The sequence below is a fragment of the Bemisia tabaci genome, chromosome 8 (assembly GCF_918797505.1).
Source record: "Bemisia tabaci chromosome 8, PGI_BMITA_v3".
Lineage (NCBI taxonomy): Eukaryota > Metazoa > Arthropoda > Insecta > Hemiptera > Aleyrodidae > Bemisia > Bemisia tabaci.
Window position 1 is genome coordinate 14,974,898 of NC_092800.1, and position 24,847 is coordinate 14,999,744.

Consider the following 24,847-nt stretch of genomic DNA (forward strand, 5'->3'; position numbering starts at 1 on the left):
AACCTTATTCCTCTCTGTAGTGATAGTCAAAAGTTTAGGAGTTAAATTTTTTGCTGTAGATAATTTGGCAACATTAAAAGTTTTTTATGAACAGCTGTTTTCTGTTGATGTTTATGTTGTAAGCTTTGCGAACAAGTAGCCGTTAGTGAAACGTGGTCATTTTTCGTTTTAATCAGCTCATGAAGTTTTTTAAACCATGGTAAGTTCTCTCCTAGTATCATCAGTTTTTTAATAATACTAAGCATAATTTAATTTTTAGGTAACTATTAATTTAAATAATATTTTCTCTACCCGCCGCTTTCAATCATATAAGTTTTATAGGTTATGCAGACACCAATATGGGTGATAAAATAAAATCTTTTTCTAATCTGGGATCAATCGTCAAAGTCGAGGATGCTATGTTATGTTTCATATACCCCTCCAGTTACCAGATCAAAATCAGGTCAAAAGATATTGATTACGTACGGAGTATTGCGATATCAGTACAAACCTCTCATATCAAATGTTCAGCTGAATCATTAGACACCGAATGCATGTAAAATGTATCAGGAGAGTAACTACCTGGTCAGACCGTCATTTTAAGTTTGTTTGCCTGCGGTTTAACGCCAATATTAAGGACCCAGGCTCTCAAAGTCGAAGAGTAATGGTAAGCGGAGATATACCTGTGCAACAAATGCTTAAAGAGGTTCATGACGCAAGCCAGCCAAGAAAAACAACTGCTAACTTTCAGTGGCACTACTACAGACAGGTTCATTCAGAAGGTCACTTTGAACCATGAACAATTTCCAAAAATATTGAGATATGGAACTTAGAGAGATAAGATATCCCACGTCCCCCACTACTCAATTTAGTACATGTCTCTGGTCTAATACCTAGATTATAGCAAAACATGTATGATAGATGAAATTCTCAGAATTGGACATCACTTCAAGTTATTGAAGAACAAGTGTGAGAAAAAAGGAATGGCGTGGTGCAAAGTGCTGGCGACAATCGTTGAAATCAAATCTACTACATGCCTCATTTTTTCAAGTGAGCTTTTTTTTAAAATTTAATTTCTTTTTGTTTTTTTCCAGGAACAATTCATTCCCATTGATATCCACATCGCTAAATTGCTGGACTGGTTAGTCAGTCGAAGACATTGTAATAATGATTGGGCAAAAAATGTGATTATTATTAGAGAAAAAATAAATGCTGCCATTCAGGACATGCCAGCTCATGAAGGCATCATTCAGCTCCTTTCTGGCACTTGTAAGTTTCCTCCTCATTTGCTTTTTTTTTTTAAATATCATCTTCACATTCAAGGAGTTTGACTCGACTAGGTATCATCTAGTAATAACATCAATTACAGTAGGTAACCCAAATTAAACCCCTAAAAGTTCAAAAATTTTAAGAAATGGCAGGCTCAGTCTTCTAATAGCTTTCCCCGAAACTATTTTTTTTATTAACTGTGAATTTCAAACTCTTCCAAGCTCTCAACATTTTTTTTTTATTAAAATTTTTCAGGCATTTTTTCCGCAAAGATAAGTGCAAATATCTATCTCTTCAGTGGTTCATCCCTCTATTCCACCAAGACATGCCGATGGTGAAACTTGTATCTTAAGTGCGGCATTGCAGACCTCCTAATTCCTATGATGCCTTATTTTTTAAATCGAAAAGTGCTCAATGACATCTCTGAAAACTTTTCAGATTTTTCTTCTCTGTGTGAAAAATATTTTGCAAAAGTTTCAAGCAGTAGCTTTTGTCTGTTCTCCTTTTACAACATAAGATGTGAGTGGAGATTTTATTACACCCTAAACAAGAAAAATGCTCCTGCAGTCTCGCCATCGACCTGTTTCGGTTTCAAGTCCTTTGTTTAAGGTCCTTTTTCCCCTTTGATGGTGAAATTTAGTTTTTACAGTGATTTACCTTGCCAAAGTATAAAATGTAACTTGGTTTTGTTTCAGATATAAATTACTTCCACTGCCTGCGAATAATTGAGATACTGAAGGAGACGGAAGCCGACACAAAGAGTTTCTTTGGTAGCTATGGATCTAAGAGAATGAAGGATTGGCAGGAAATAGTTAGGCTGTATCAAAAAGATAATATTTACTTAGCAGAGGCCAGTAATCTACTGATTAGGAATATTAAGTACGAAATTCCAGCTCTCAAAAAGCAAATATCTAAATGCCAACAAACTCAGCAAGTAAGCTTGTATTTAATCTTTTCTTTATGTTCTCTACCATTCCTGCCCCTTGCCATGAAAAATATCCTTCCGTGTTAGCATTTGAAAATTTTAAGTACACCCACTTTAAAGCAGGGTTGCCAAAGTCAGGGAAGACAGGGGAAACCAGGAGATGTCAGGGAATTTCAAATAGCCACGGAAAAGCTGGGAATGTCAAGGAAAATGACAGAAGTGGCAGGACAAAATTATTGAGTTATCATTATTTGCTTTCTAGAATGGGTTTGTGGTTTCGAACAAAAAAATGTGCCTGAAATTTATTTCAAATTATGTCTCTATAACCGTATGGCATGTTTTCAGTTGTTAAGGAATTTTACCAAAATATGACTGGGAAATTCCATACATACTCTAAAGTCTGTTGCAACCCTATCTCTTGTGCTAACATTTGAAAAAAAGTTTTTTGTTTTTTGTTTTATTTTTATTTTTATTTTTGACCTATTTTTGACCGTCTACTCTGTAGACGATTTCTTCGATCACGATGTAACAAATTAATGCATAGTGATTTAGATGTAATATTGTTAACATAAGATTTAAGTATCAAATTTATGTTAATGTGACGTGTACGATAACTGCCTGTGTCTATGTACAAAAATTTGCAAAATAAATAAAATAAACCTTTTTTTATCATGTCTCAGGAATGTGAAAAGAAAGAAGCACAACATGCGAAAACAGCAAAAAGTGCACAGAATGAAATCAACAACCTTAAGAAACAACTTGGAATACAGAGTGATAACATTCAGCAGGATCTCTCGGAAAGAATTAAAACCCTGCCAGAAATCTATGACAGAATAGCCTCGAAAGTGAAGTCAGTATTACCTGCCGTGTCTTTTTACACCAAATTTGTAGAGGAAAATATGGAAATGAAAGTATCAGTAACCCTGATAAATTTTGTAGCAGGTTTGTATGTTTTTCAATTGCACAATGTGGAAAATGCTGATTTTACCAACCCATTTGATCATAAGTTCATACGAGAGAACCAAAAGACATCAAAATGGAACCGAAAAAAAAAAAGTTTAAAGTTTAATTTCTCTGTGAGACTCAGTTTCAGAGATCAAGTTCAACATCTTTTTCCACTGTCAAAATATTTGTCTCAAATTTGACCTTTTAATCGAATGAAAAATGTGCCTAGTTCAGTTCAAATGGCAGTACTGAGCGTGAAACGGTTTAGTGGAAGAAGGACGTATTCACCAAACTTTCAAAATGTTTTATTTCTTACCCAGTTTCTTCAACCCTGCTTGTGTGACAGTGATTTTATTACAGATGGCATGTAAAGGATTGTCAATGTTTTGAATAGAAATTAGAAGAATTTTTGAAGAAATCAAGTTTTTTTCATGTTCTCCTAGAATTTGACGTTTGGAGGTCATGCCCCTCTTCAAGTAACGCGTTCAAATATTGAATACTAATTCTGCAATTAATGCTCTTATCTATGGTCTAATTTTGTTTAACACGTTTCCTACCAACTGTGGCCATCATGCAGTACGTTTGCTTCCAGATGCCCTTATTGTAATCACCAATGTACTTTTTAGCCCTTAAAATTGTTTCCAGCCTCAGACCGTCTAATATCTCTCTTTTTTTTTAGATCGAGGCAATGCTACAACTTACGAATGGCAGTATGATGAAGCTCCCAGTAGGATCGAAGGGATCGAAACAAATATCGTTGTAGAAGAAAATGTAAGAATATTACAGATATTTGAAATACTTGAAGAATCTTTAAAATCATACCTAATGTTCCTTTACTCTCTACTTTGGTCTCCATAGGGAGGCTAAACTTTTTAACCTTTTAGACAAAGTGCGTCCTGCAGGTCGCAGGTTTTGAACAGCTTAAGAGGTTTTAAAAAATTCAAATTATGATCACACATCACGCAATCCAGAGATTTCTCATTTTTCCCCCTTTTTCCAAATTTTTTAGACTAATGACTCTTTTCTGTCATTCTTCTCTCTCTTTATCTCACTTTACCTATTCTCTGTTCACTTTTAGAGATAACAGTAGATGAAGTCACCAACATTATCTCCTCTAACATGTCAGTGTCTGGGATGGATAAAACTGTAGGGACAAGGAGAAAAATTTTACGATATGAAACTAATGATATCGTGCTCGGATTCGTTGAACTATTACTTTTTTATGAACTATCCCAAAGATTGTTTTGCTTTACTTTTCAGAATGAAGAGGACGATGGTGGAGGTATCGATTGGGGAGATGACACATTCACAGACGTAAGTTTTTCTTCATCTCTTAAATTTTTTTTTTTAAAGGCATGTATGTGAATATGAATTTCATAAATTATTTTATACCCTAGATGAATATCTTTTATTGTGTAGCAAAATTAACACGATTCATCCAATTCTTTTTCTTTCTTTCAATTGTTAAGTCAGTCTGCTAAATTTACTTTTGAGATGATTTTCAAACATGTAAATAATGAAATAATGAACTCCAACACACACAAATGTGCATAATGTTGTACTAATCAGGCAAAATAATTTTCAGGAAATCGACTACGGAATATCAGTTGAAGCAGACCCCAATCAGTCAGATGTTCTTATGCCAGATGATAGTGGTATAGACGTAGAAAAATCTAAAGACAAAGTAGCTCGAGGGGAGGAGGCACTAACAGTTCTAGACAATCCGAAAACTAGGAATCAATTTTTAAATGAAATTATGGAGGTAAGTTACCATTAACCCTGTTTACTTTATCTAACGCGAGGCTAATAGGGCTTTAATTCTGATTTGGAATAAGAAATTGTGAGATGTTCTGCAGGCTTTTTAAAAAAGAATTAAGTTTCTTGCAGTCCATTAATATTTTGTTACCTTCTTTATGGCGAAAATCAACCCCTTTCCAGCTTGGTTACTAGAATTTTTCCAAGATTTTTACAGTTTTCTGCAAGGTTAAGAAGCTTCTTGACTGCTTGACACAAGGGTTGTGTGCAGTGGCGTGGCGTGCTTTGCGATATATTGATTGATCTACCATTTAAACCTAGGGAAAAGGATTGATAATCAGAGTGTTCGTAACGAACACCTTGATAATCGATCTTTTACCATAGCTTCAAGTGGGAAAATATCGATAATCGATCATCGACGCCTGGCTACTGGTTATATAATATCAATATTAATCATGAATCCTAAGAAAAGAATGATTAAAGAAAAAAGGAAAAATCCTTTTGTGGAAATTTAAAAATTTAAGAAAATAAGGGCTCTCAACGAAGAAAGGATATCTAAAAAATAGGAAGGATATAGACTTTTTGAATCCATAATGTTCTTCTTTAACGAGGTAGAAACTAACTAAAAAATTATACTCAACATATTGAAAGAAATTCCATCACCATAGAAAACTTTCTCTGCCTTTAGGAAATCCAGAAAATCATTGCATTAAGAAGCATTTTCTTGACACCTGAAATTTTTATGGTAAAACAAAAGTTTTGAAGAAAGTGAGTTTAGGAAAGAAATTGGAAAATTTTATGTCTATTCTATATTTTACTGCCAATTTTTTTATGCAGTAGTGGATCACATGTCAAAAAATTAGGAGATCTTGTGTTGCGTGATATGTTTGATTTTACAAAACTTAAAGTAGTGGGAGAATTTTAAGTTTTTTACAGCCTGTAGGCACTTCAGTGTGTGAATCTATCCTAAAATATTTTTATTAGTTTTTTTGAGAGACGAATAACTCCTCTCTGTATTTAACAGCTTGAATCTTTTTTGAAAATGCGGTTACACGAAATGAAATCGGATGATGGAGGCCTGATCAGTGATGTTAGTGAAACGCCAGAAAACGTCAAATATATGCTCGATGCTGTTATCACTGTACAGAAGTTGCTCACAGACAAAACTACTGAGCATCTCCATAACGTGAAACATCTTCCAAAGTGAGTATTTCATTTTTATAAGGCTCCAGCAAATTATTTCTCTATCTTGTCCATAGCTGGAAAAATCTCTTAGAGACGAAGTCATTCCTAAAAAGGGCTGTATAATGTGAACAACTCAGCCGGTAAAGAAGAGTTAATAATAACACTTTCAGATACTTTTGATGTGATACAACTGATAACAAATTAAATGTTTCAATCCTGTAATGGGCCTGCAGCAAACATTTGCTAGAGCAAAAATATGAGTTGGTTCTCATAGAAAATGGCTCAAAAATCACGATGAGCGCATCAACGAAGTCTGAAATGCTCTCCTAACGTCAAAATCTATGTAAGAAATTTGCGTTTTTTTGAGCTTCCTGCTTCACAAACATTGACGTACAATATAATCTAGACTGCACATTAGGAAATTTCAGCGAGACGAGAGGCAACCCGGATTGCAATTCGTACCGAGACAATGGAAATGCCAGTCTTGCCTGTGCTGTTGCCTGGTGCGCTTTGTATATCCGGCTGTATCAACTAAGCTGAAGGCGCGTCTTTACCTTGATTTACCCCCTAGCTGTCTTACCTCCCCGCCGAAAGCCGGGCCTAGTGCGCGGTCTAGATTGTGTTATAAGTCAATGTTCACTAACGGTACTATGGTACTGGTGAACATTTTGTCAGAGGAGTTGTTTCTTCCTGCCCACCAAATTCAACATGACCGACGCCAATCCGCCAAAACTGGCCAAAACTCTTGTGCCGAGACGAGATTCTAACCATTTGTTAACAACCTAGCGTGTTTACATTCACGTTTTCCTCGCGTTGATAAAGATCCGTCTTTATAGCGTGGATTATGTTGAGTGTTGCAAAACATTCTGGTGCGCAAGGGTTGAATGGAACGACTCCTTAAACGAAATGTTTGCTGTGGTATCGTTTTTAAAGTAGGAAGCTCAAAAAAAAACTAAAATTTCTTACGCAGATTGTGAAATCAGGAGTGCATTTCAGACTTTCTCATTGACATTTTCTGTAAGAAACAACTCTTATTTTTGCTCTAGCAAAAGTTTGCAACAGGCCCATTGTTCAGAAATATAATGAGTCCTGATGTGTTTTACATGAAGTTCAACTGTCCGTAAGTCACTTGCTTGCAATAATCAGTACACACAGCAGCTCATGACGCTAATCGTGCACTGTGAAATATTTGACTCGTGTGGAGAAGAGGAAGGTTTAAAAACACCTTATTTTTCAAAATTTTACGAAAACAAAGTTAAAATTTTGTAGTGCATCAAGAAACCAAGGTTAGAAATAGGTCAACTCTCTTTCTGGACAACCCTTGTATTCTAATCTCGATGAAAATCCAATTTTTCTTTTCAGGTATGTAGAGAATTTTGTGAAACTATTGAAGAACAAAAAGAATGTCATTGAAAAAGCTAAAACCCTCGAGGAGGAACTGCAACGGAAGTCGAGAGAGGCAGCCCAAGAGGAACTGAAACTGAAGGCGAAATTAGCGTTGATCAATCAAAAGACAAGGGACTTACAAGTTGAGGTGGGTGTAATATTATCATGTTATTCTATCAATGGGAAAAAATTAAACACTAAGAAGTGGTCCGAAACTGTATGTAACAAGGTGGAGAAATGGTGCTGGGTCCACACCATTTCGCGGGGAATCAAAGCCAAGAAATACCAAAAATTAAAATTAGAGTCAAAAATAAATTTTTAGAACTCTAATGCGCACCAGTACGAGACTGAAGGGGGAGAGTGTTCAGCTCAGGCAGTTTGCAATGGAATATTAAGTTGGAGTCACGCCAAGAGATCTATACCGGTTTGAGCCTTATTAGACCTCATTAGCAGATCACACTCGGCAGTGAACCCTCTATCAATGGGCCAAGTGCAAAGTCATACTTTATTCTTCATTGGAAAACTAGTCACCTTAATTTCTTGAAAACTTTCTTAATTTTCCCCTCTGTTAGCAGAATATTCCTTGTAAACTTCAAGCTATATAGTCGCCTTGTTTCTCTTTGGAAAAATTTAGTAGGAACAGAGATTTTCAAAAACTGCAATGGAAGTTCGTGGTTTTGCACTTTTAGTTGTCAATATATTGTTATACCCTCAATTAGGGTAGGGGCACAGTTTTTGGAACCAAATTTTGTCGACTAGCCTTGCGCAAGTTACAGACAGCTTGAGACAATGTCAGGCATGTTCTTCCAATACAGACCAACCGAAATTGAAGAAATGCTTGGTTGAGTTGGTTTCATTTCAGTCTCGGCGGAAAATTTGCCTAGGGTGAAAGAAGGTCCAAGAAGAATCAGTTATTGTAAAATTAGAACCCTGTTTAAACTTCCCGCCAAGACTGAAACAAAACTAATGCAGCTAATCGTTCAGTCGATTTTAGGCACATGTAGCTACGTGATTATGTAGCATCGCGTCCATGATATTGGACTCCATGCTCACCCTTGATAAACTTGCCTGCTCATCTCGTCTAAGATCTTGGACTCCATGCTCATCGCTAAACTTCTCACTTCTTTGCTTGAGCATGGAGTCCAATAGCAAGTATAGACAATTCTTAGTGTTAAAGTTCATCATGATAGAAAATCGTATACTTCTCTTATCTAATCTAACTTGAACTAACCTAACCTAACCTAACCTAACCTAACCTAACCTAACCTAACCTAACCTGACCTGACCTAACCTAACCTAAGCAATGCACAATTCTTATACGAAAACACATTTGTCCGTCTTTATTTTACAAAACTTGTCTTAATAAATTTTTGGACCATATGTTCGTGTGTTGTCAGAGAATACCTGCATCCCACAATTTTGGATGCTATGCTCACTTCGATTTTTCTAAAAAAATTATCCCTCATTAAAGTGAGCATGGAGTCCAAGATCTTGGATGTGATAAAAAACCGAATACCATATAGGTGAGCATGGAGTCCAATATCATGGACGCGATGCTACATTACCAGCTACGTTTGTTTCACTGTAGGCTTGAAAAGCCCTCAAGTACAGCAGATACTCTCTGGGCGACTACGCGAGCCCACTGATTTCAAGGCTTTGTTCACTGGAATATTGGCCGACTACAGCCAACAAAACATAGGCTCTGATCGTCAATGAGTTATGTCCTTACAAGATTATTCATAGAAACGGTGCATATATCTTGTTGATTCTCAGAAGTCAGTTAAAAAAAAAAAATATTGTAAATCCATCAAGCAAGCTTCAGAAGTTCGTAGGTAAATTACCTTTTTTATGACTTCAGTAATAATTTCATCTTTGCAAAATATATTGCGATGTTGAGTATTTCTTTGCCATTAAATATATCTCTTCAAGACTTAATTTGATTATTTTATGCTCTCTGTGGTTTTTATTTCAATTTTTTCCGACTTTTTCTAGATTGCTGCTGACATCTCAAAGAAGTACAAAGATCGACCTGTCAACTTGATGGGTGGAGTGCAAGTCAATAATTGATTTAATTTCGAAGCAACACTGAAAGATATTCTTTAAAAAATTAAAGAAACTTAATGACAGTGCCAGCGTGGAACATGCCGTAGAACCACAACTGAAGATATGTAACATTTTACATCTGACTTTTTCCATGACCGCAATGAGCCAATTTTTTTCATTAGGTTATTGATTCTTAAAAACGGGTTAATTTTTTAAAGGGCTACAATTGATCACCAACCAAGTATTAACTGTTTTGATTTAGGTGACCGAAATGTGAACACTAACATCAGGCTGATGTGGTATGAATGAGGTGATGAGCATGAAAAAGCTTCAGAAATGTATTATTCATCAAACCACCATGCGGCAATGAAACCAATTTTAATTTTGATAGAAGTCTACAAATTTAATTGCAATTCATAAAATGGACCGTGTTTAACAGAAAGGAACCAAGCCTTATGAGCTATTGTCAAATTTAACTGAGCAATGTAATTTTTTATGAAAGAACGTTTGTGCGGATCCCTTTGAAAATTCCAAGGAATTTTCTTCATACTATTAAAAAATTCACTAAAATTTGCACAAAAATCCGCACAACCATTCTCATGTATAAAATTAAATTGCTCCATGAAATTTGGCAATAGCTGATGAGGCTTGGTTCCTTTGTGCTTACCACGATCCAAATTATTAAATTAAGATGGATTTATGAAAGGTTGCAAACCAACACCTTTCAGATCTGCTGTTATTTACTTACCAAACACTCGGTTCCTTCATGATCTATGATATTACTTTGTCTTTGAACTGCTAAAATTCTCAATTTAATTTGATTTTCCGGTAATCTTGAAGTTTGATGTTGTCCTTTTAATGTTTCATTTAATTGCAGTAGGTGTATGTACAGTAAGAAAGTTAAGTTTTTATTGTAATATATTTATTTTTCATTAAAAATCAAACCCAATTTGTTGTTCAATCATTTTGTCCAAGTATGTACTGTTGATATTCGCGCTTAAGGGCTTTCTGTTAAAAATTTTGTTAATGCCATTATTTGCCGATGGTAGATTTTGGAAAACTGAAAAAATTAATCACATAGTTCATTGTACTACAAAGGTTATGTGCAATCATTTCATTGACTGAAATAAAGTATCAGAAATGATTCGGTCACAAAAAATTCAAGAAGTTGGAGGAATTGATTCGGAATCACTGTCTGAGGGGCTGTTAGTAACTAAAGATACGAATATTGGCAATATATGAGAAATGATGTAATGTATGAAATATTCAAGATATACCTATAGGAAACTTTGAAATATAAAGACAAAACTGTCGCAATATATAAGAAATGTGCTAATATATAGGAAATAGACTTCAAAATTGGTATATCATGCGAAAATCATGCAATGTATAAGAAATGTGTCAATATATAGGAAATCGACCTCTCACAATGTTCGCGAAATTCGTGCGATATACAGGGTGATCGTCTCCCTCGCTCGAGCGCCACCGATATGCCACGCGCGTGTAACTTAATCTAATATATGTAATGTAACCCCTGATTATCGGAGGTGGCTGAAATTTTGCCCAAGCATTGGGGATACTTAGTACAGCATTTGAGCAAACTTTGGGCCAAATCCAGGGGAGGGGGGAATCGGCGTTTTTGGAACAACCTCTTTAAGGAGGTGTGTTGTATTGTAAATTCATTTTGAGCGCAGCTGGCGCAATCAGCGTTATTGATGAGTGTTGGATTTCGTTGCTCCTAACGCCACTGGAAAGTGGCTTAAAAAAAAATCCAATTCTGATTTGTTCTCGCTCATGGAGTCACTAAAGAGTGCATCAAGATATAGTCCCTTTATACCGGGGTCCCTTATGTAGGGTAATAAAGGGACTCTATGCTTGCGCGCAATTCGCACCAGACGTCTCAATTCAAACTTCGCGCTACTAGTGGTCCCACTAGTACGTCATCAACATGGCGCCGAAATGGGTGATTGCCAAGGCGGATAAAGAATGGTGGTCGCATTTCGATTTTGGCTGCCATCTTGAAGCGTTGTGACGTCAGGAGGGTACGGGTTTTGCCGTGCAATCCGAGGTTGAGTCGGCCCCCCCGGCCTCGGCCAGCCCATGTACCCGATGTACCCGATACCGTGTGACGTCCAGAGGGTACGAAATGCGACCACCATTCTTTATCCGCCTTGGGTGATTGCAATCGACCGTCTCTTTTTAGTCGCTGCTTGCTCGCTAAACTCGCTGGAATTTTGTGTCGCGTGAGTGAGAAGTTTCGTTTGGTCTTTTCACTCCAAAAGGCGATTTTGTGTAGCTGCTAAGATGGTAAGTTTTATCAATTTGCCCATGTCTCTACTTTTTTGAGCCATCTTGCACCTCATACCGTTCAAAAGCATTCAAACAATCTGAGTTGCGGTTTTGAGGTTAGGAATTCTCCGACGTGTGACAGAATCAGGCTTCGCAATCTTTGGATGAATCCTAAAATGGTCCAATGGTCCAAAAATCATTCAATTTTGAATTAGATTACCCTCGATCGACAATAGGGCTAAATTTCGGATTAGTCTCTGGACCCAAGTAGACTCCTACACTTCGACAGGTTGAACAGCCACTGTTCCTCATTGGCCCAGGAGGAAGTATTAATAAGTAACAAAGGTTCCGAAAGATTGAAGTTGCGTTCTTAATCAATATCAGGCCTCAATGTTAATTACCATCCGCTAACGTCAAGTACACGATTTCCTGAGCTCAAGTACGTCAACTCGTCAACACACAGTCATGGCGGCTTACGGCTCACTGCTCTGGTGGAACTTGTTTGGCGTTATCATTTGAGCCGGTTATTGGGCTGGTGAAATAATATGCAATGGTTTAGGGATATCGATTCTCGAGGAAGTCTCGATACTGGTATTGACACTAAGCAGCGAGCTGAAGTACCATTACCACTTCTTAATCATGCTACAATTCGGAGGGTGCGTAAGTCTGTCGGCTGCTTAATTCCACCTGATTTACGCTTCTTGAAACCGCCCTTATTCGCCTGCTTAGTCAACTATAATGAGCCCTTTACAACTGTTATCGAACCAAGCTTTTAACATTTTTATCACAAGTAATCATCTTGTGAAACCTGATTACTCCGTCGTTTGTCTCAGGGCATAGTAGAGGTGAGGGCCTTCTTCATGGCAAAATCAGATGAAGAATCGGTATCATCGATATTGGGGTTTGAGGATCGAAATCATTGAGTATCGATGCCAAGTATCGATCCGCTTATTTTTAGTGAGTCCCATTCTCATATTTTTTTTGTTCTTCAGGGTCGTGTCAGGACGAAGACTGTCAAACGAGCATCTCGTATCATCATTGAGAAGTACTACACCAAGTTAACCTTGGACTTCCACACTAACAAGCGTGTTTGCGAAGAAATTGCTGTCATCCCAACCAAATCGCTCAGAAACAAAATTGCAGGGTAACTTCATCAATACTAACTTTTCTCAAGTGATGGAAGGCGAATATCACTATTATTTTTAATTCAATACGAACTTATCTGCTAATGTGTTCTCAGTAGCTATGAATGCAGTAATTGGGATTTCTACTAGTGGAGAAAACAGGGAAAACCCAGGGAATGGAATTTGGAGGGAAAATCTAGGGTATTTGATGCTAACACTGGAATTCAAAAAAAAAAAGGTCTCTCAAAAGAGGTCGAAACCAAAAGCAGCCTTTCTTCATGTTTCAATTTCAGATTGCTAACCACATTTGGACTGCATTTTGCAATTTGAAACTATAAATTCTGGCTCTTCTGGAAAAACACTTATGTGCACAGGGAAACTGATGGCACATACGTTGTTTTTAAACCGGGCTAGAATTTATAGTTCTAAATTGCAAAATGTGGTCCATTTAATACCACATGCGAATTTCTTAGATAAATGACTGAATCACCAATTTTATGGCAGTTCTGACATTAAGGAAATTTTTATTTATCTGAATGAAGCAGTCAAAAGTGCTCATAAAGTGACCGTTAAATATGCTTTTGAAAAGTTTATCCATTTTAACAATAGCAGGCAAGCCCAATTTTTCTTAGAAAAGTATTTTGTAGTTAGAAAAAGTGGACAATACCTAGTTTTACAAGCCAAAGGTAGCTTTTTAAAGTTGTCAGCGACCAATCCTGGCAGAGTGGTCAAGTTACACCTCTAGGACGGATGCGGTGCTTAGTAGGGAGTAATTTTCTGATCAAATTGTCCAAGAAACAAGGAAATTGAAATTTGAAAAAAAATGGAAACCCTGCATTCTTCTTCCAAGGCGTCTACAAGTCCGAAATTTCTGGAAAGTCCAAAAATAGTACTGATTTTTTAAGGGCGGTCCGGAAGTACTGAAAAAGTGTAGAAATTTTGCAAGAAGGTCAGGAATTTTTGTCATTTTTGTTGCAATCTAAGCGAGAAATTCACATTTTTGAAATTTCTCGAATTTCATCTAATGAAAGTACTGAAAAAGTACAGAATTTTTCTGTCGAGGAGGCACTGAATTTCACGGAAGTGTGTGAAGAAGCACTGTACAAGCACTGATTTTTGGCCAGCCTATTTTAGTAGACACCCTGTTCTTCAGTTTTTAATTTCATCTTAATAATTTTTATAGATTTGTCACTCACTTAATGAAACGCCTTCGCCACAGTCAAGTGAGAGGAATCTCAATCAAGTTGCAAGAAGAGGAAAGAGAAAGAAGAGACAACTACGTCCCAGATGTGTCCGCTTTAGAGCAAGACGTCATCGAAGTTGATCCTGAAACTAAGGAGATGTTGAAAGAATTTGTGAGTATTCTTTTTCCTTTCACAAAGACTATGCTGAATTTTAGCCTCTGATTTTCCTCACAATAATCTTCGGTTGTGAGGAAATTTGCCGAAGTGTTAGCCCTTACTTTCTCTTGCTCATCTTTGGGAAAATTCAGGTAGATTGGATAGTTGAGGCACCTTCAGTAATAATCAGCAATCTCCATTGTGACGCCTAAAACTTTGGTAGATGGTTCAAGATGTTTAATTGTTTAAGAGGAGTAATCCATAATACTTTTTGTGTGAAATACTGTCATATTTTTCTCTTTAAAATGTTGAAAATGATTGAGAGAGTATATACTTGTAAAGTAATGTAAATGCACCTGCTCTCACTACAAGTATGAAAACGATCTCCAAATTTTTAGACACTGTATATTGCAGGTTTTGATACTAGGTATCTCAAGTCATGTCAAGAAAGTTTGAAATTTTGCCTGTATGCAGTCTACATTTTGCAATTTTCTGCACTTTGATTTTCTGAATTTGAATGAATTCAGTGTTAGAATCTGCCAGAGAAGGTGAGGGCTAATTTAGCCAGCCTGATCCTTTTGAGGAGCCAAAATGATTTTATTTTACCTGAAATAATTTTTAATGAGAACCACATGTCTTCAAGCTGACTTTCCCTAACTGATGATACATTTTCTCAGCTTGCCTCTACCCAAACGAATCCTGTTAAAGTGGTTGTTAATAGATTTTTATATCAATCTAAAAAATTTCCAGCGTTTTCATAGTTAGCTATCAGGTAATTCTCAGGTGCCAACTTTGGCCTAGTCGCAATCATTTATGTGTCGGTAAGAAATATTTTGGTGCATTTCATGCATGACTCTTGTCAAGATTCAAACATTGAATGAAATCAATTTTGAAATTTGTGACCCTCTGTAGAAAGTTGAAGCTCTAGAACTCCGAATTTAGATATTGGTTAGAGTGTATTAAGTACATTTTGGCGCCAAAAACTGAAATATGAATACCAGTCATGACAATTTCAAGTTCATCAGTTAGAAGGAGCAAGGCACTTTTTCCAGTGACAAAGAAAGAGTCCTTCCAAAATTTGAAAGTGGTTTTTCCTTGAACTTATCATTATTATTCATCAAGTTTATATCATCATGAGCCAGGGCAAGTAACCTATCCTCCAACAATTGGCAACACAGCACAGCCTCTCTAATACCATAAAAGCTTTGTGAAAATTTCTGGGCGTACTTATTCATCTTATGGAAAAATTACTGATTCTATTCAAGTTTTATTTTGCTCTATAAGCATTATAATGATCAGTCTAGTGTCCATCTGAACAGTTTTGATTAAACCAAATAAACTTCATTTCACAAGAAGGAAAAATAGTTGATCTTTTGAACGCATTCTTTAAGAAGTCATATATAATACACACAGATCGGTCACTCGTACAACCTGAGTATCAGATTCTGAGAACTTCAGCTGAGTCATGTTATTTACGAATAAATTAGCAGCTAAACCTGTTATTATTCAGCAGAGTTCAATTTTTGTCGGTAAGCGTATATTTATGTTCTTTTTTTTTAAGCCAAATATTCTTTTCATTGTAAGATTACTTCCTTGTGTGCTGATTCTAAAAGTGTGTATTTTTTTGTTACAGGAATTTAACAGCATCAGTGGTTTACAGCTGATCCAACCCAGACTCACCGATTTCCGACGACCTTGAATTGAGGGTGAAGATTTTAGTTGTAAGGATTGTTTCTTTTTTTTAACATTGATTACACTTGTTTTGTAAGATATTTGTCTGTGTATTGCGTTTTCTTTCCACAACCCAAGGAGTATTTTTCACCAACATCTCATCACCAAAAACCTTAAAATTGTCAAAATGAACCCAAGTTATGACACTCCAAAGTTTGCAGTTTAAAAAAGTTTTAGGAAGGTTCTCAAGTTCATCACTCCACAAGTATTGTGAAGAGGTTAAAATAATTTAAAATGCTTCCTTTTCATTGAGTTTCCTAAGTCTACTTTGACCTTCTAACCTTTCAATCTGTCATCAGAGCACAAGCAAGGGTGCTGAAACTTCCCAACCACATCCGGCATGGTTGTATGAAGTGGGAAAACCGCCACAAGAAAAGTCAGAGAAATCCCTTTGAAAACGGGATATTATGGAGAACTTTGACAGATCTTTTGAAGTACCACATTTTAGCGGTGACTAAGTCTGATTTGAGGGGGTGAAAGGAACTTTTTTCTCTAAATTTTTAAGCCTTCTGAGGGAAGCTACCAGGAAGCTTGGTGGAGAAAAGGAAAAGTTAATTGAATCTGGTGGAAGGCTTGGAATTTTCTGCATCCCAGGGCTCAAAATTTGTTGCATTCAAGACTGAAGATACTAGTACAGAAATGAATCAAGCCCTTTTTACTTTTGCTCTGGGACATTCACATAAAATGTTTTCTGCTGAAAAAGCCAACTCCAATTTATCTGTGCAACTTTCTCTCATTTTTTTGTAATAGAAATCATGGATTATGGAATCACGGAGTTTAGTATCATTAGATACTCGTTTTTTTTAGACGTACTGGATGTGTTCTTTATAGTTGGTCTGAGGTTTTGCTTTGAATTTCAAACTGTCTTATTAAACACAATTCATTTTATACGCCAAATAAAAATAAATTCATATGTAGTTGCAACAGTGAAGGAACGTTACCAGCCAAGACTAATTCACACAGGTCAGCCACCTTGCACATTTTCAAGATCCTTTTTCCAGTTGGATTGTACTCTGATAGTCTGATTTAGCGGCTATGTCATCCAATATAATATCGAATCCTTGGTTCAAATGTAAACAAACGCAGAACCTTGTTTCTGATTCGCGCCCTTTGCGCCATGGTGGTGAAGTGCATCCAAGTGTTTCTTACAGTCAGAAGTTCTCGTGTTTATCAGACTTTAATTGATTTATGACTGGTCAATGACTCAATTTTAATGAATCAATACAATTACCTAATGTAGAATTCGCACATGAGGTCATGTTATTTTTTGTTGGTTTGAACCAAGAGTTTGATATTATAACGAATGATGTTGTCACTGAATCAGTCTATTGCCGCAATCAAACGCTGAATTTGGCAACTGAATATGGAAGTCAACAGTCATCGCTCAACAGCTGGAATTTCGCAAATTCGAGTTATTTTCATCCAGATGTGTAGCAAATCTATTCGAATAGTTCAGACAAGTCCGACATTATCCGATGGTCGGTAAGAATCGTTGCTGAATTTTGCAGCAAACAAAATTCAGGCACGGGGCCGATGACTTCCACATTCAAGCCACATACGGCGTGTGATTGTAGCGTATGGCTTAGGATCTGCTTGATCTAAATCGGTCCAAAAAGAAATCCACTGGATCTAAAATTCCAGCTATTATTGTGCAGTAGGGCCTCAAAACCGGACCTGGGCAATGCCAAATGACTGACCTGAATGGATTGATCTTGTCCCTTGCTCCTGAGCCGTGCATTGCTGAGAAGAGCACAATGGACAAATCCTTCAATCCTCCTCAACCCTCAAATGCCCTTTACCATGTTAAAGGATCCAGCTTCATCACGGAAAATAAGTATCTCCTAAATCGTTAACCATAGAGCACAGCAAGACATTTTCTAACCCTCCCGAACTTCTAAATTACTTAATGCAGTTCCCAGATCGATTTAAAATTCAAAAGTACTGGTGAGAGCCGATTTTTTCATTCAGATGAAAATGGATCCATTTCTTTAACAGGAAATTGCAAATACATATCTTCTTCCTTGTTGGTCGGAGAAAAGAACAAACAAAATTTTTCAGCCCTCTTCATTTCATAGATTTCTTTGGCACCCCTTAGAGGCTCATGGGGTCAGGGCCCCCTAGGATCAACTTGAATTTTCAACATTTTGGTGCTGGTCAATTTTTCATCATGATGAAAAGAGAAGGTTTTCTCAATCGCAAAAATGCGAATATCTCGTAAACCGTTACTGGGCAAAATTTTCCAGCCCTTCAGTAAGCCTGGTGCTTCTCTTGCAGCCCCTACAGGCCCATGGGGTCAGGGCTCTCACAGTAATTCAATTTGATTTCCTGGAGTATCCGGATAGGTAATAGATACTAAATACCGTATGCGCCCGCAGATAATCCGCACCTCTTTACCCCGATTTCATCACTCAAAAATCAGGGTGCAATCTGTGAAACTCGTGGAAATTGCATACCCATGGGGCGCTACTTGAGAATGCAAGCTAAGCAGACCACCGTGGAAGTGTGTGGGTTATAATTTTTTTATTTTTTTTAACCCTCTTAACATCTAGGGTGCTGGTTATCTGCAGGCGTAAACGGTACTTACTTTCCCAGAAATCTGTCGCAGAATATTGAGAGTGACCCCCTAGTGTTCCACGGACGAACAAAATAAAATGAATTTTATTGTTTCTCAGTGCTCTTTACTAGAAGGAAAAATTGGGCAATATTCAGAAAAAGAAAACTAGATGGCATTTTTAAAAAAATTCAATGACAGATATTTTTGAGCTTGTCTGAAAGCTTCTTTACCTTCATAAAAATTTTGAAGTTCCTTAAAGATAACTTATAGGGGGAGAAGTTGATTTGAAGTTTTACTCTTTTCTCTCTACTCTCGTAATGAAGGAAATAAAGTTAAATCCTTATTTCATCACTCTCGCGACCCATGCCACTGGGTTCCTTTGTGCTAATCACTGCCCAATTTGTAACTTCCTGTTCTGTGAGGTGATGATAAGACGTATGCGCCTTCATATTGTTTAGATAAGAGCTGAACTTACGATTGGGCTACATTCAGCATTTTGGAACTCCAATTTCTTGGTTTTAAATTGAGTCTGAAATTGTAGTTCCAAATTGCAAAATTAAGTTCAATTGTAGATGATTTCCGGTATGATTACTTTGATTACATGGGAAAAATAAAGGTAAAACGGTTTAAAAACAGAAGCTGAACTTTATTTCTAGATTCTAAGAGGTATCCTTTAGTTCTTAAAATCAAATGATTCAAGATGGAGCAAGTTGAAATGATTCATGACTCTTTCCCCAGTTAATATTTCATAAAAAATCTAAGCCACCGGAAGATACAATTCATAATGGAAAGATGTGGCAGAATAGAGATAAAATTTTTTTTTAAAAAAATGAATAAGAAACTGAAAAGAAAATGGAGCGCTCATAAAAATGATGCACTTAAGTTGAACTTGCTTTGAGAAAATTATCGGATATTACATTAACAAGTCAAACAGCCAAACGAAGCTTTAAAATAAAACCAACTCAGAACAATCAAAACTATTACGTCCTTCATACATGAAGAGTAAATTACAAAGTCTCACGATAAACACGCTATCAATAAGAAAGAAAAAACAGTTTCCTTTTCTTATGGTTTCTGAATGAGGGTAGAAGAAGGGTATCTACAATTTAGAGCAACAAAAAACGGGGCTAAATCAACAAATATGAATTATAACACTTAAATTGTTCTGGATAATTAAGAACTAGGGGTTTTTGTTCGTACGTTCAACTGGTTAGGCTACAGACAGACTTAGCGTTCTGGAATTGTGATGCGATTAAGTTCCAACTATAGCCGACACTTAAGATTATCATGAAAGACAGCGACTTCCATTTAAGTATAGTAACCAAAGGTAAAAATATATTTCTAATATTCTTGTGCGACAGAATTTAAGTGAAACAACACGATGCAGAAAGATTATTTGTTCAAGACAAAATGAGGGGTAAGTTCATACAAAGAAGCAGGCTTTTCAGTTTCAGAGATTGTGCGTCATACTGTCATCAAATAAGCGTAATGTGGAGAGATTCAAAGGATGTTCCGTTCAATATTTTAGATGAACGATGCATTTTCTTAAGTATATTGATTACAAACGTTTTTCCGAGGTCGTTCCGGGTGGAACTGAGTCCGGTAGTTTGGGCACACTAATGCTCAATATTCTATAAATTATCAACCGTTAAGGATGAATGTTCCACTTGATTGGATGAAAAACTTACAATATACAAAAATTAAAAATGGGAGATGGAAAGGAAGAAACAACAACAAAAATGGTATTCTTGTAAGAAATAAGAACATGCTGTGTTTACTCCAGGATAAGTCCTCAAGAGCTTAATGCTTTCGCCAAAAGCTTGAAGATCTGTTCAATGCAACAGTGTATAAAAACAAGCAGTTTTATTCAATATTCTTGCTTGTGCAGCTCACTAAAGTTTCTCACACAATTTTGGGCAGCATTGTATTAAATTTTTTTTTATTATAGATTACTTTGCAAGAATGCTGTTCCTCCCATGATATGCGACATTTTATTGATTATCAGCATGAAAATAAAGGCCAACTTACTGTGAAACCGATAAATACCTCAAACCAGAAAACATCCCATAAATTTCTAAGTCGCAGGCACATAAGACCTGAGATTATTCAAATGAAAGCAATATGAGTGCAATAGAATAACTGCATCTTATCATAGAATAAACACAGCGGAGAGGACGTGATCCATCTGGTGGAAAAGGCCTTAAACCAAAGAAGGAGAGAGGAGAAGCTCTCTGACCTAACTCTCTTTGGGTCAGATTTTTCATGCGTTTAATTGAGATTAAATTTTGAGTTCCTTCAATTGGAAAATAATGACACCTCTTAATAGCTCGTTTACTTCGAAATGAGGCTGAGGTCAATCATGTAAAATTAATAGGCAGTTCATAGTTTTCCAAGATGGAAAAGGTACTGAGACAGAAACTCTACCGTTTAAAATCTACCAATGAAACTTTAGGGAACTTACTGTAATAGGTGACTCATTTAAGACGTGTCCACGGATATTACGCTGAGAATTCCTCGACATATCAATTAAAATTGGAGAAAAAAATATTCTAATTTGTTTTTTTTTGAGAAGAGAAGGGTGCAATATGCGACTGAAAAAACAAACTTTCAACATTTTAGAATGATTTACTTAGAGGTAATTCGTTCTTGTAGGGGAATGTTCACTTTGCCTTCCTTTCCAGATATCGATAGACCAAAATTGCTTTATAATATTGATCATATGAAGTTAAGGCCTCTCCGTTAGATGCATCACATCGAAGGAAAATAGAAAATATCGATACAAATAATAAAGTAAGATGAAACATAGTGTTCATTATGTTGGGTAATAACATTTACAAAAACTATGAGCAGGATACATGAACAATTAATGAATGAATAAATAAATAAATAAAACAATTAAGAGAGAGCATGATTTAGTAAAATATAATTTAAAAAACTATACTATACTAGTTTAAATATAATATTGTATCAGATATGTGCGTACGACATTCAGTTTGTGCTTCATTTGCACCTCGTGAAAAAGGGTTGAAAGCGATTTGAGAATTCTGCCACCCCCCTTCACCACTCTATTTACCCAGGGATTTTTATCATCAAAGCCTGAGTTCAATTCATTTATAAGTACGATATCTTCTTAAAAAAACTACATATTCTGAGTGAATCAAGTTGCTATAGGACAAAAATGTCTATATGGATAAAAAAATATGGGTAAAAACTTACGCAAAAAGAGAAAATGAAGAATTTAAAAAAATCCAATTTCTAATCGCAGCTCACGCGCATGCTCAATTGAAAATTGCAATCAAACCAGCGATTGAGATACTCCCCTTTTTTTAAAAAAAAGAGAGGGTCGAAAAGAGGGGCTGATCAACACTGCAATACTGCAAAGTTTTACCAAACAACTTATTTCTTCATTAATCTGAACCGGAGCAAGTATTTCATCAAAAAGTTTCGAAAAATTCTATCAAATCGTGAAGGAAATTTACCAAAGATTCATGAATCAAAATCACTACCAAGTTCATTTCACCAGTCAACTAATTACTTTTTTCATCAAATGAAACTTAGCGATGTTACAATGTGATCGAGTCCCTTTATCAATGTCAGTTAGACCTGTCATCAAATAGAGGCATGAGAAACTACAGTCCATTTGATCAAGGGTTTTCTCTCACTTCACTTTTCATTCCCGAAGGAAAAACCTGTATTTCTACATAGTTCAGGATGGTACTTTTTTTAATCTTTCGACTGATCCTGAAGCACAAAATCAACACAGAAGATTCAAAACAACTCCGTCTCAATGTGAAGGGAGAAGAAATGCTTGGTATTCAAAATCAAATCCCAAACGATGCCCTGATTTTGTGTTCCTGGGGGGAAAACATTCAATATCCCAAAAATCGTGGAGAGAAGTTGGAAAAAAAGGGGAAAAGAGTGAAAATTGGAGTGACAGAAATTCAAAACGCCCCTAGAGAGAAAAGAACAGTACACAAAAATGTTTCAATGGCAAAAACTGTACAAAGATGAATGCATGTAGAGGGTCAATTGTGTTATCAGAGAAAAGAAATGAAAAAATTAGAAAAATTCATAGAAGACTTGAGAACTGAAAGAAATTCCAACATTTTACGCTTAACAGATAGTTAAAGTAAGCTTAGGAATGGCGAGTCTCTTCCCTGAGAGACTCGACCTATACAACTATCATTACCAATAATTAAAAAGTCATTATGTACAGATCACAAGGTAAAAGTTGTTTGATGAGTATTATACAAAGCAGATCTTGGAGCTCAAATGAGATTCTATGATTCCGTAAGACAAATTAATGCGAGAAGGAAGGGGAGGGGAGGATTGGTCCGACATACTGACTCAATTTAGCAGGCTTCAAAAGTGCTTCACTGTCGGACAACAGAACATCAGTGAATTTGTATAAGTTTTTCAAATTCATGTTTCAGCTTAGAGGATGTTCACGCATTCTCAAGTAAAAGATTGATTACATTAAGATCAGAATTATGGGGGAAAAACTCTTTCATTCTGGGGTAGATTTAACACTGCGAATCCCCGAATTTTCGCTGATAAAATCCACATCGAAAGATAACACTTTGAAAGGTAAGCATAGAAGTAGCGCTTTAATCTGCTTCTACTAGTGGACGCCGAAGAAAAAAAAAAAGTACTCAACACACACAGCAGCTGTTGATTAAATCTACCCCTGAAAGCTGGGAATTAAGGACGTATTACAGTTGACTCTTCATGAGCAAAAGTTTCAGCGGTACAACTGAGGGTACGAATTGACTAGCTTTCAAAGAGAGCGCATCATTCTCAAGGCATGCTCTTCAAGACCTGGATGACTGAGGGTCTAATAAAAGATTCAACAGGGGAAAATTAAACGAACCATGAGACCATCTTCCTACGGTTTGTCTAATTACATTCTCTGAGATAGCAGGTCTTACAGCTCCACTATCACTTCCACCATCGGAATTTACAAGTATATACAAGTGTACGTATATATTCATCTCAATTATGTAATAAAAAGGAAGGGGCAAAGTAAGTAAAACTGATTTAGCGACCACCAAATGAGGGTTAATGTCATCTCCAGGTTTGGATTCAACTTAGTGAAGGAAAAAATCGCTCTCATGATGACTATCTACTCGAAGAGCCACCTTATGGAAGAGAATTTAAAGGTTGTTACAGTAAAATAATTGAATTTTGCTTGTGTCAAAAAATGAAAATTATCACTAGGTTGAGAAATTGTTTATCTCGGACAGAAATAAACATCAAACGAAAAAAAGAAAAGAAAAAGAGAGGGGAAGTTGAGAGGAATGACGCAAGGGTGGATGTGATATTGTCCCTGAACAGTTAAGATAAAAACTTAAAATAACACATTCACAGTATCCTTATTGACTAATAATTCAAAGATCACTTACAAATACAAATCTTATGTACATGAACAAAAATTGTAGAAATTGGAAGGGTAATTGATGACGTGGTAGGTGCTATAATAGAACCGACTTGTACTCTATTCTCAACAAAAGGAAAAAAAAAGAAAAAAAACAACGTTGCGCTCTGGCTTCCTGCGCCTGTGACCTTAGTAGGGTGTAAACCGGTTGTACCCACTTCGATACACAGCCTGCAACAAACATAACATTTTAAGATCAGACTAACTTGGTAAAAGAAAGGTATGACAAAGAACTATCAGATGAAAAATTTGCACGGTTTCCAAAATTTCTGACTTTCATTGCTTTAAAGTTCCGAATTCCCTGACCTTCGATCAAAATCTCTTGTCGGTTCATTTCTTATAATTACACTAATTTTCACGAAACCATGGACAAAGTCACAATTTGTAAATCTTTTAATCCAAGGAAAGTGCATTAGGAAGTTGCTCATATTTCTTCCGATGGCACCAGCTGAAATTGTTGAGCTGACATACTGCTCACTAACTTCCCTGACTTTTCCAGGTAATCACAAATGCCATGACTTTCCTGCAAGCTGATTATTGAAATTGATAGATGAAGTAATCAACAATGAAGACAAAGAGAAAATATAGCAATCCTACTGGTGGAAACAGGTGGTTGTAATGGACAAAGAAGGAGACCCTTTATTTAGTCCATCATTTTCCCCCTTAGTCTATAAAAACCACAAGTTTCAACCAATAGGATTACTCTATTTTCCCTAAATCTTTTTTGTCCATCATTTCAAAAATTTGCCTGCTGACTGCCAGAAACCCTCAATTAGCAAAATCCCATGCCAGAGAGAGCACTTTAATTGCCTGACTGTCAGCTTTACAAAGAACGCAGAAAAAATCTTGCAATGGCTAGAAACATTACTCCGACTTGAATTTTAGTGC

General features: G+C 36.3%; 3 protein-coding genes across 10 annotated transcripts in view; 2 read left to right on the plus strand and 1 right to left on the minus strand.

Moving 5' to 3' along the window:
- Positions 1 to 47: 47 nt before the first annotated feature.
- On the plus strand, positions 48 to 10,431 carry LOC109037251 (CDK5 regulatory subunit-associated protein 3). Its single transcript, XM_019051833.2, has 10 exons — positions 48 to 199; positions 1,074 to 1,248; positions 1,944 to 2,182; positions 2,854 to 3,115; positions 3,798 to 3,889; positions 4,379 to 4,432; positions 4,704 to 4,880; positions 5,898 to 6,076; positions 7,421 to 7,592; positions 9,437 to 10,431. Exons 1-10 carry the CDS (start codon positions 197 to 199, stop codon positions 9,509 to 9,511), a joined length of 1,428 nt encoding a protein of 475 aa, XP_018907378.2. The 5' UTR covers positions 48 to 196; the 3' UTR covers positions 9,512 to 10,431.
- A 1,210-nt stretch (positions 10,432 to 11,641) lies between these two features.
- On the plus strand, positions 11,642 to 16,012 carry LOC109037255 (small ribosomal subunit protein eS17). Its single transcript, XM_019051838.2, has 4 exons — positions 11,642 to 11,794; positions 12,769 to 12,920; positions 14,084 to 14,255; positions 15,874 to 16,012. Exons 1-4 carry the CDS (start codon positions 11,792 to 11,794, stop codon positions 15,937 to 15,939), a joined length of 393 nt encoding a protein of 130 aa, XP_018907383.1. The 5' UTR covers positions 11,642 to 11,791; the 3' UTR covers positions 15,940 to 16,012.
- A 3,138-nt stretch (positions 16,013 to 19,150) lies between these two features.
- The window catches only part of LOC109037236 (RNA-binding Fox protein 1), a 108,813-nt gene continuing 103,116 nt past the window's right edge, over positions 19,151 to 24,847 (minus strand). For all 8 annotated transcript variants that reach the window (XM_019051804.2, XM_072303080.1, XM_072303082.1 and 5 more), the window contains one exon: positions 19,151 to 24,130. In XM_019051804.2, the coding sequence (XP_018907349.1) occupies positions 24,089 to 24,130 (42 nt within the window). In that variant the 3' untranslated portion in view covers positions 19,151 to 24,088. The remainder of the gene's footprint in view (positions 24,131 to 24,847) is intronic.

Bases quoted from the DNA above. Each gene is read 5' to 3' on its own strand.
- LOC109037251 (XM_019051833.2), top strand. The intron at 1,249-1,943 runs GTAAGTTTCCTC...GTTTTGTTTCAG, and splicing joins TCAGCTCCTTTCTGGCACTT to ATATAAATTACTTCCACTGC. The intron at 4,433-4,703 runs GTAAGTTTTTCT...AATAATTTTCAG, and splicing joins GAGATGACACATTCACAGAC to GAAATCGACTACGGAATATC.
- LOC109037255 (XM_019051838.2), top strand. The intron at 12,921-14,083 runs GTAACTTCATCA...TAATTTTTATAG, and splicing joins CTCAGAAACAAAATTGCAGG to ATTTGTCACTCACTTAATGA. The intron at 14,256-15,873 runs GTGAGTATTCTT...TTTTTGTTACAG, and splicing joins AGGAGATGTTGAAAGAATTT to GAATTTAACAGCATCAGTGG.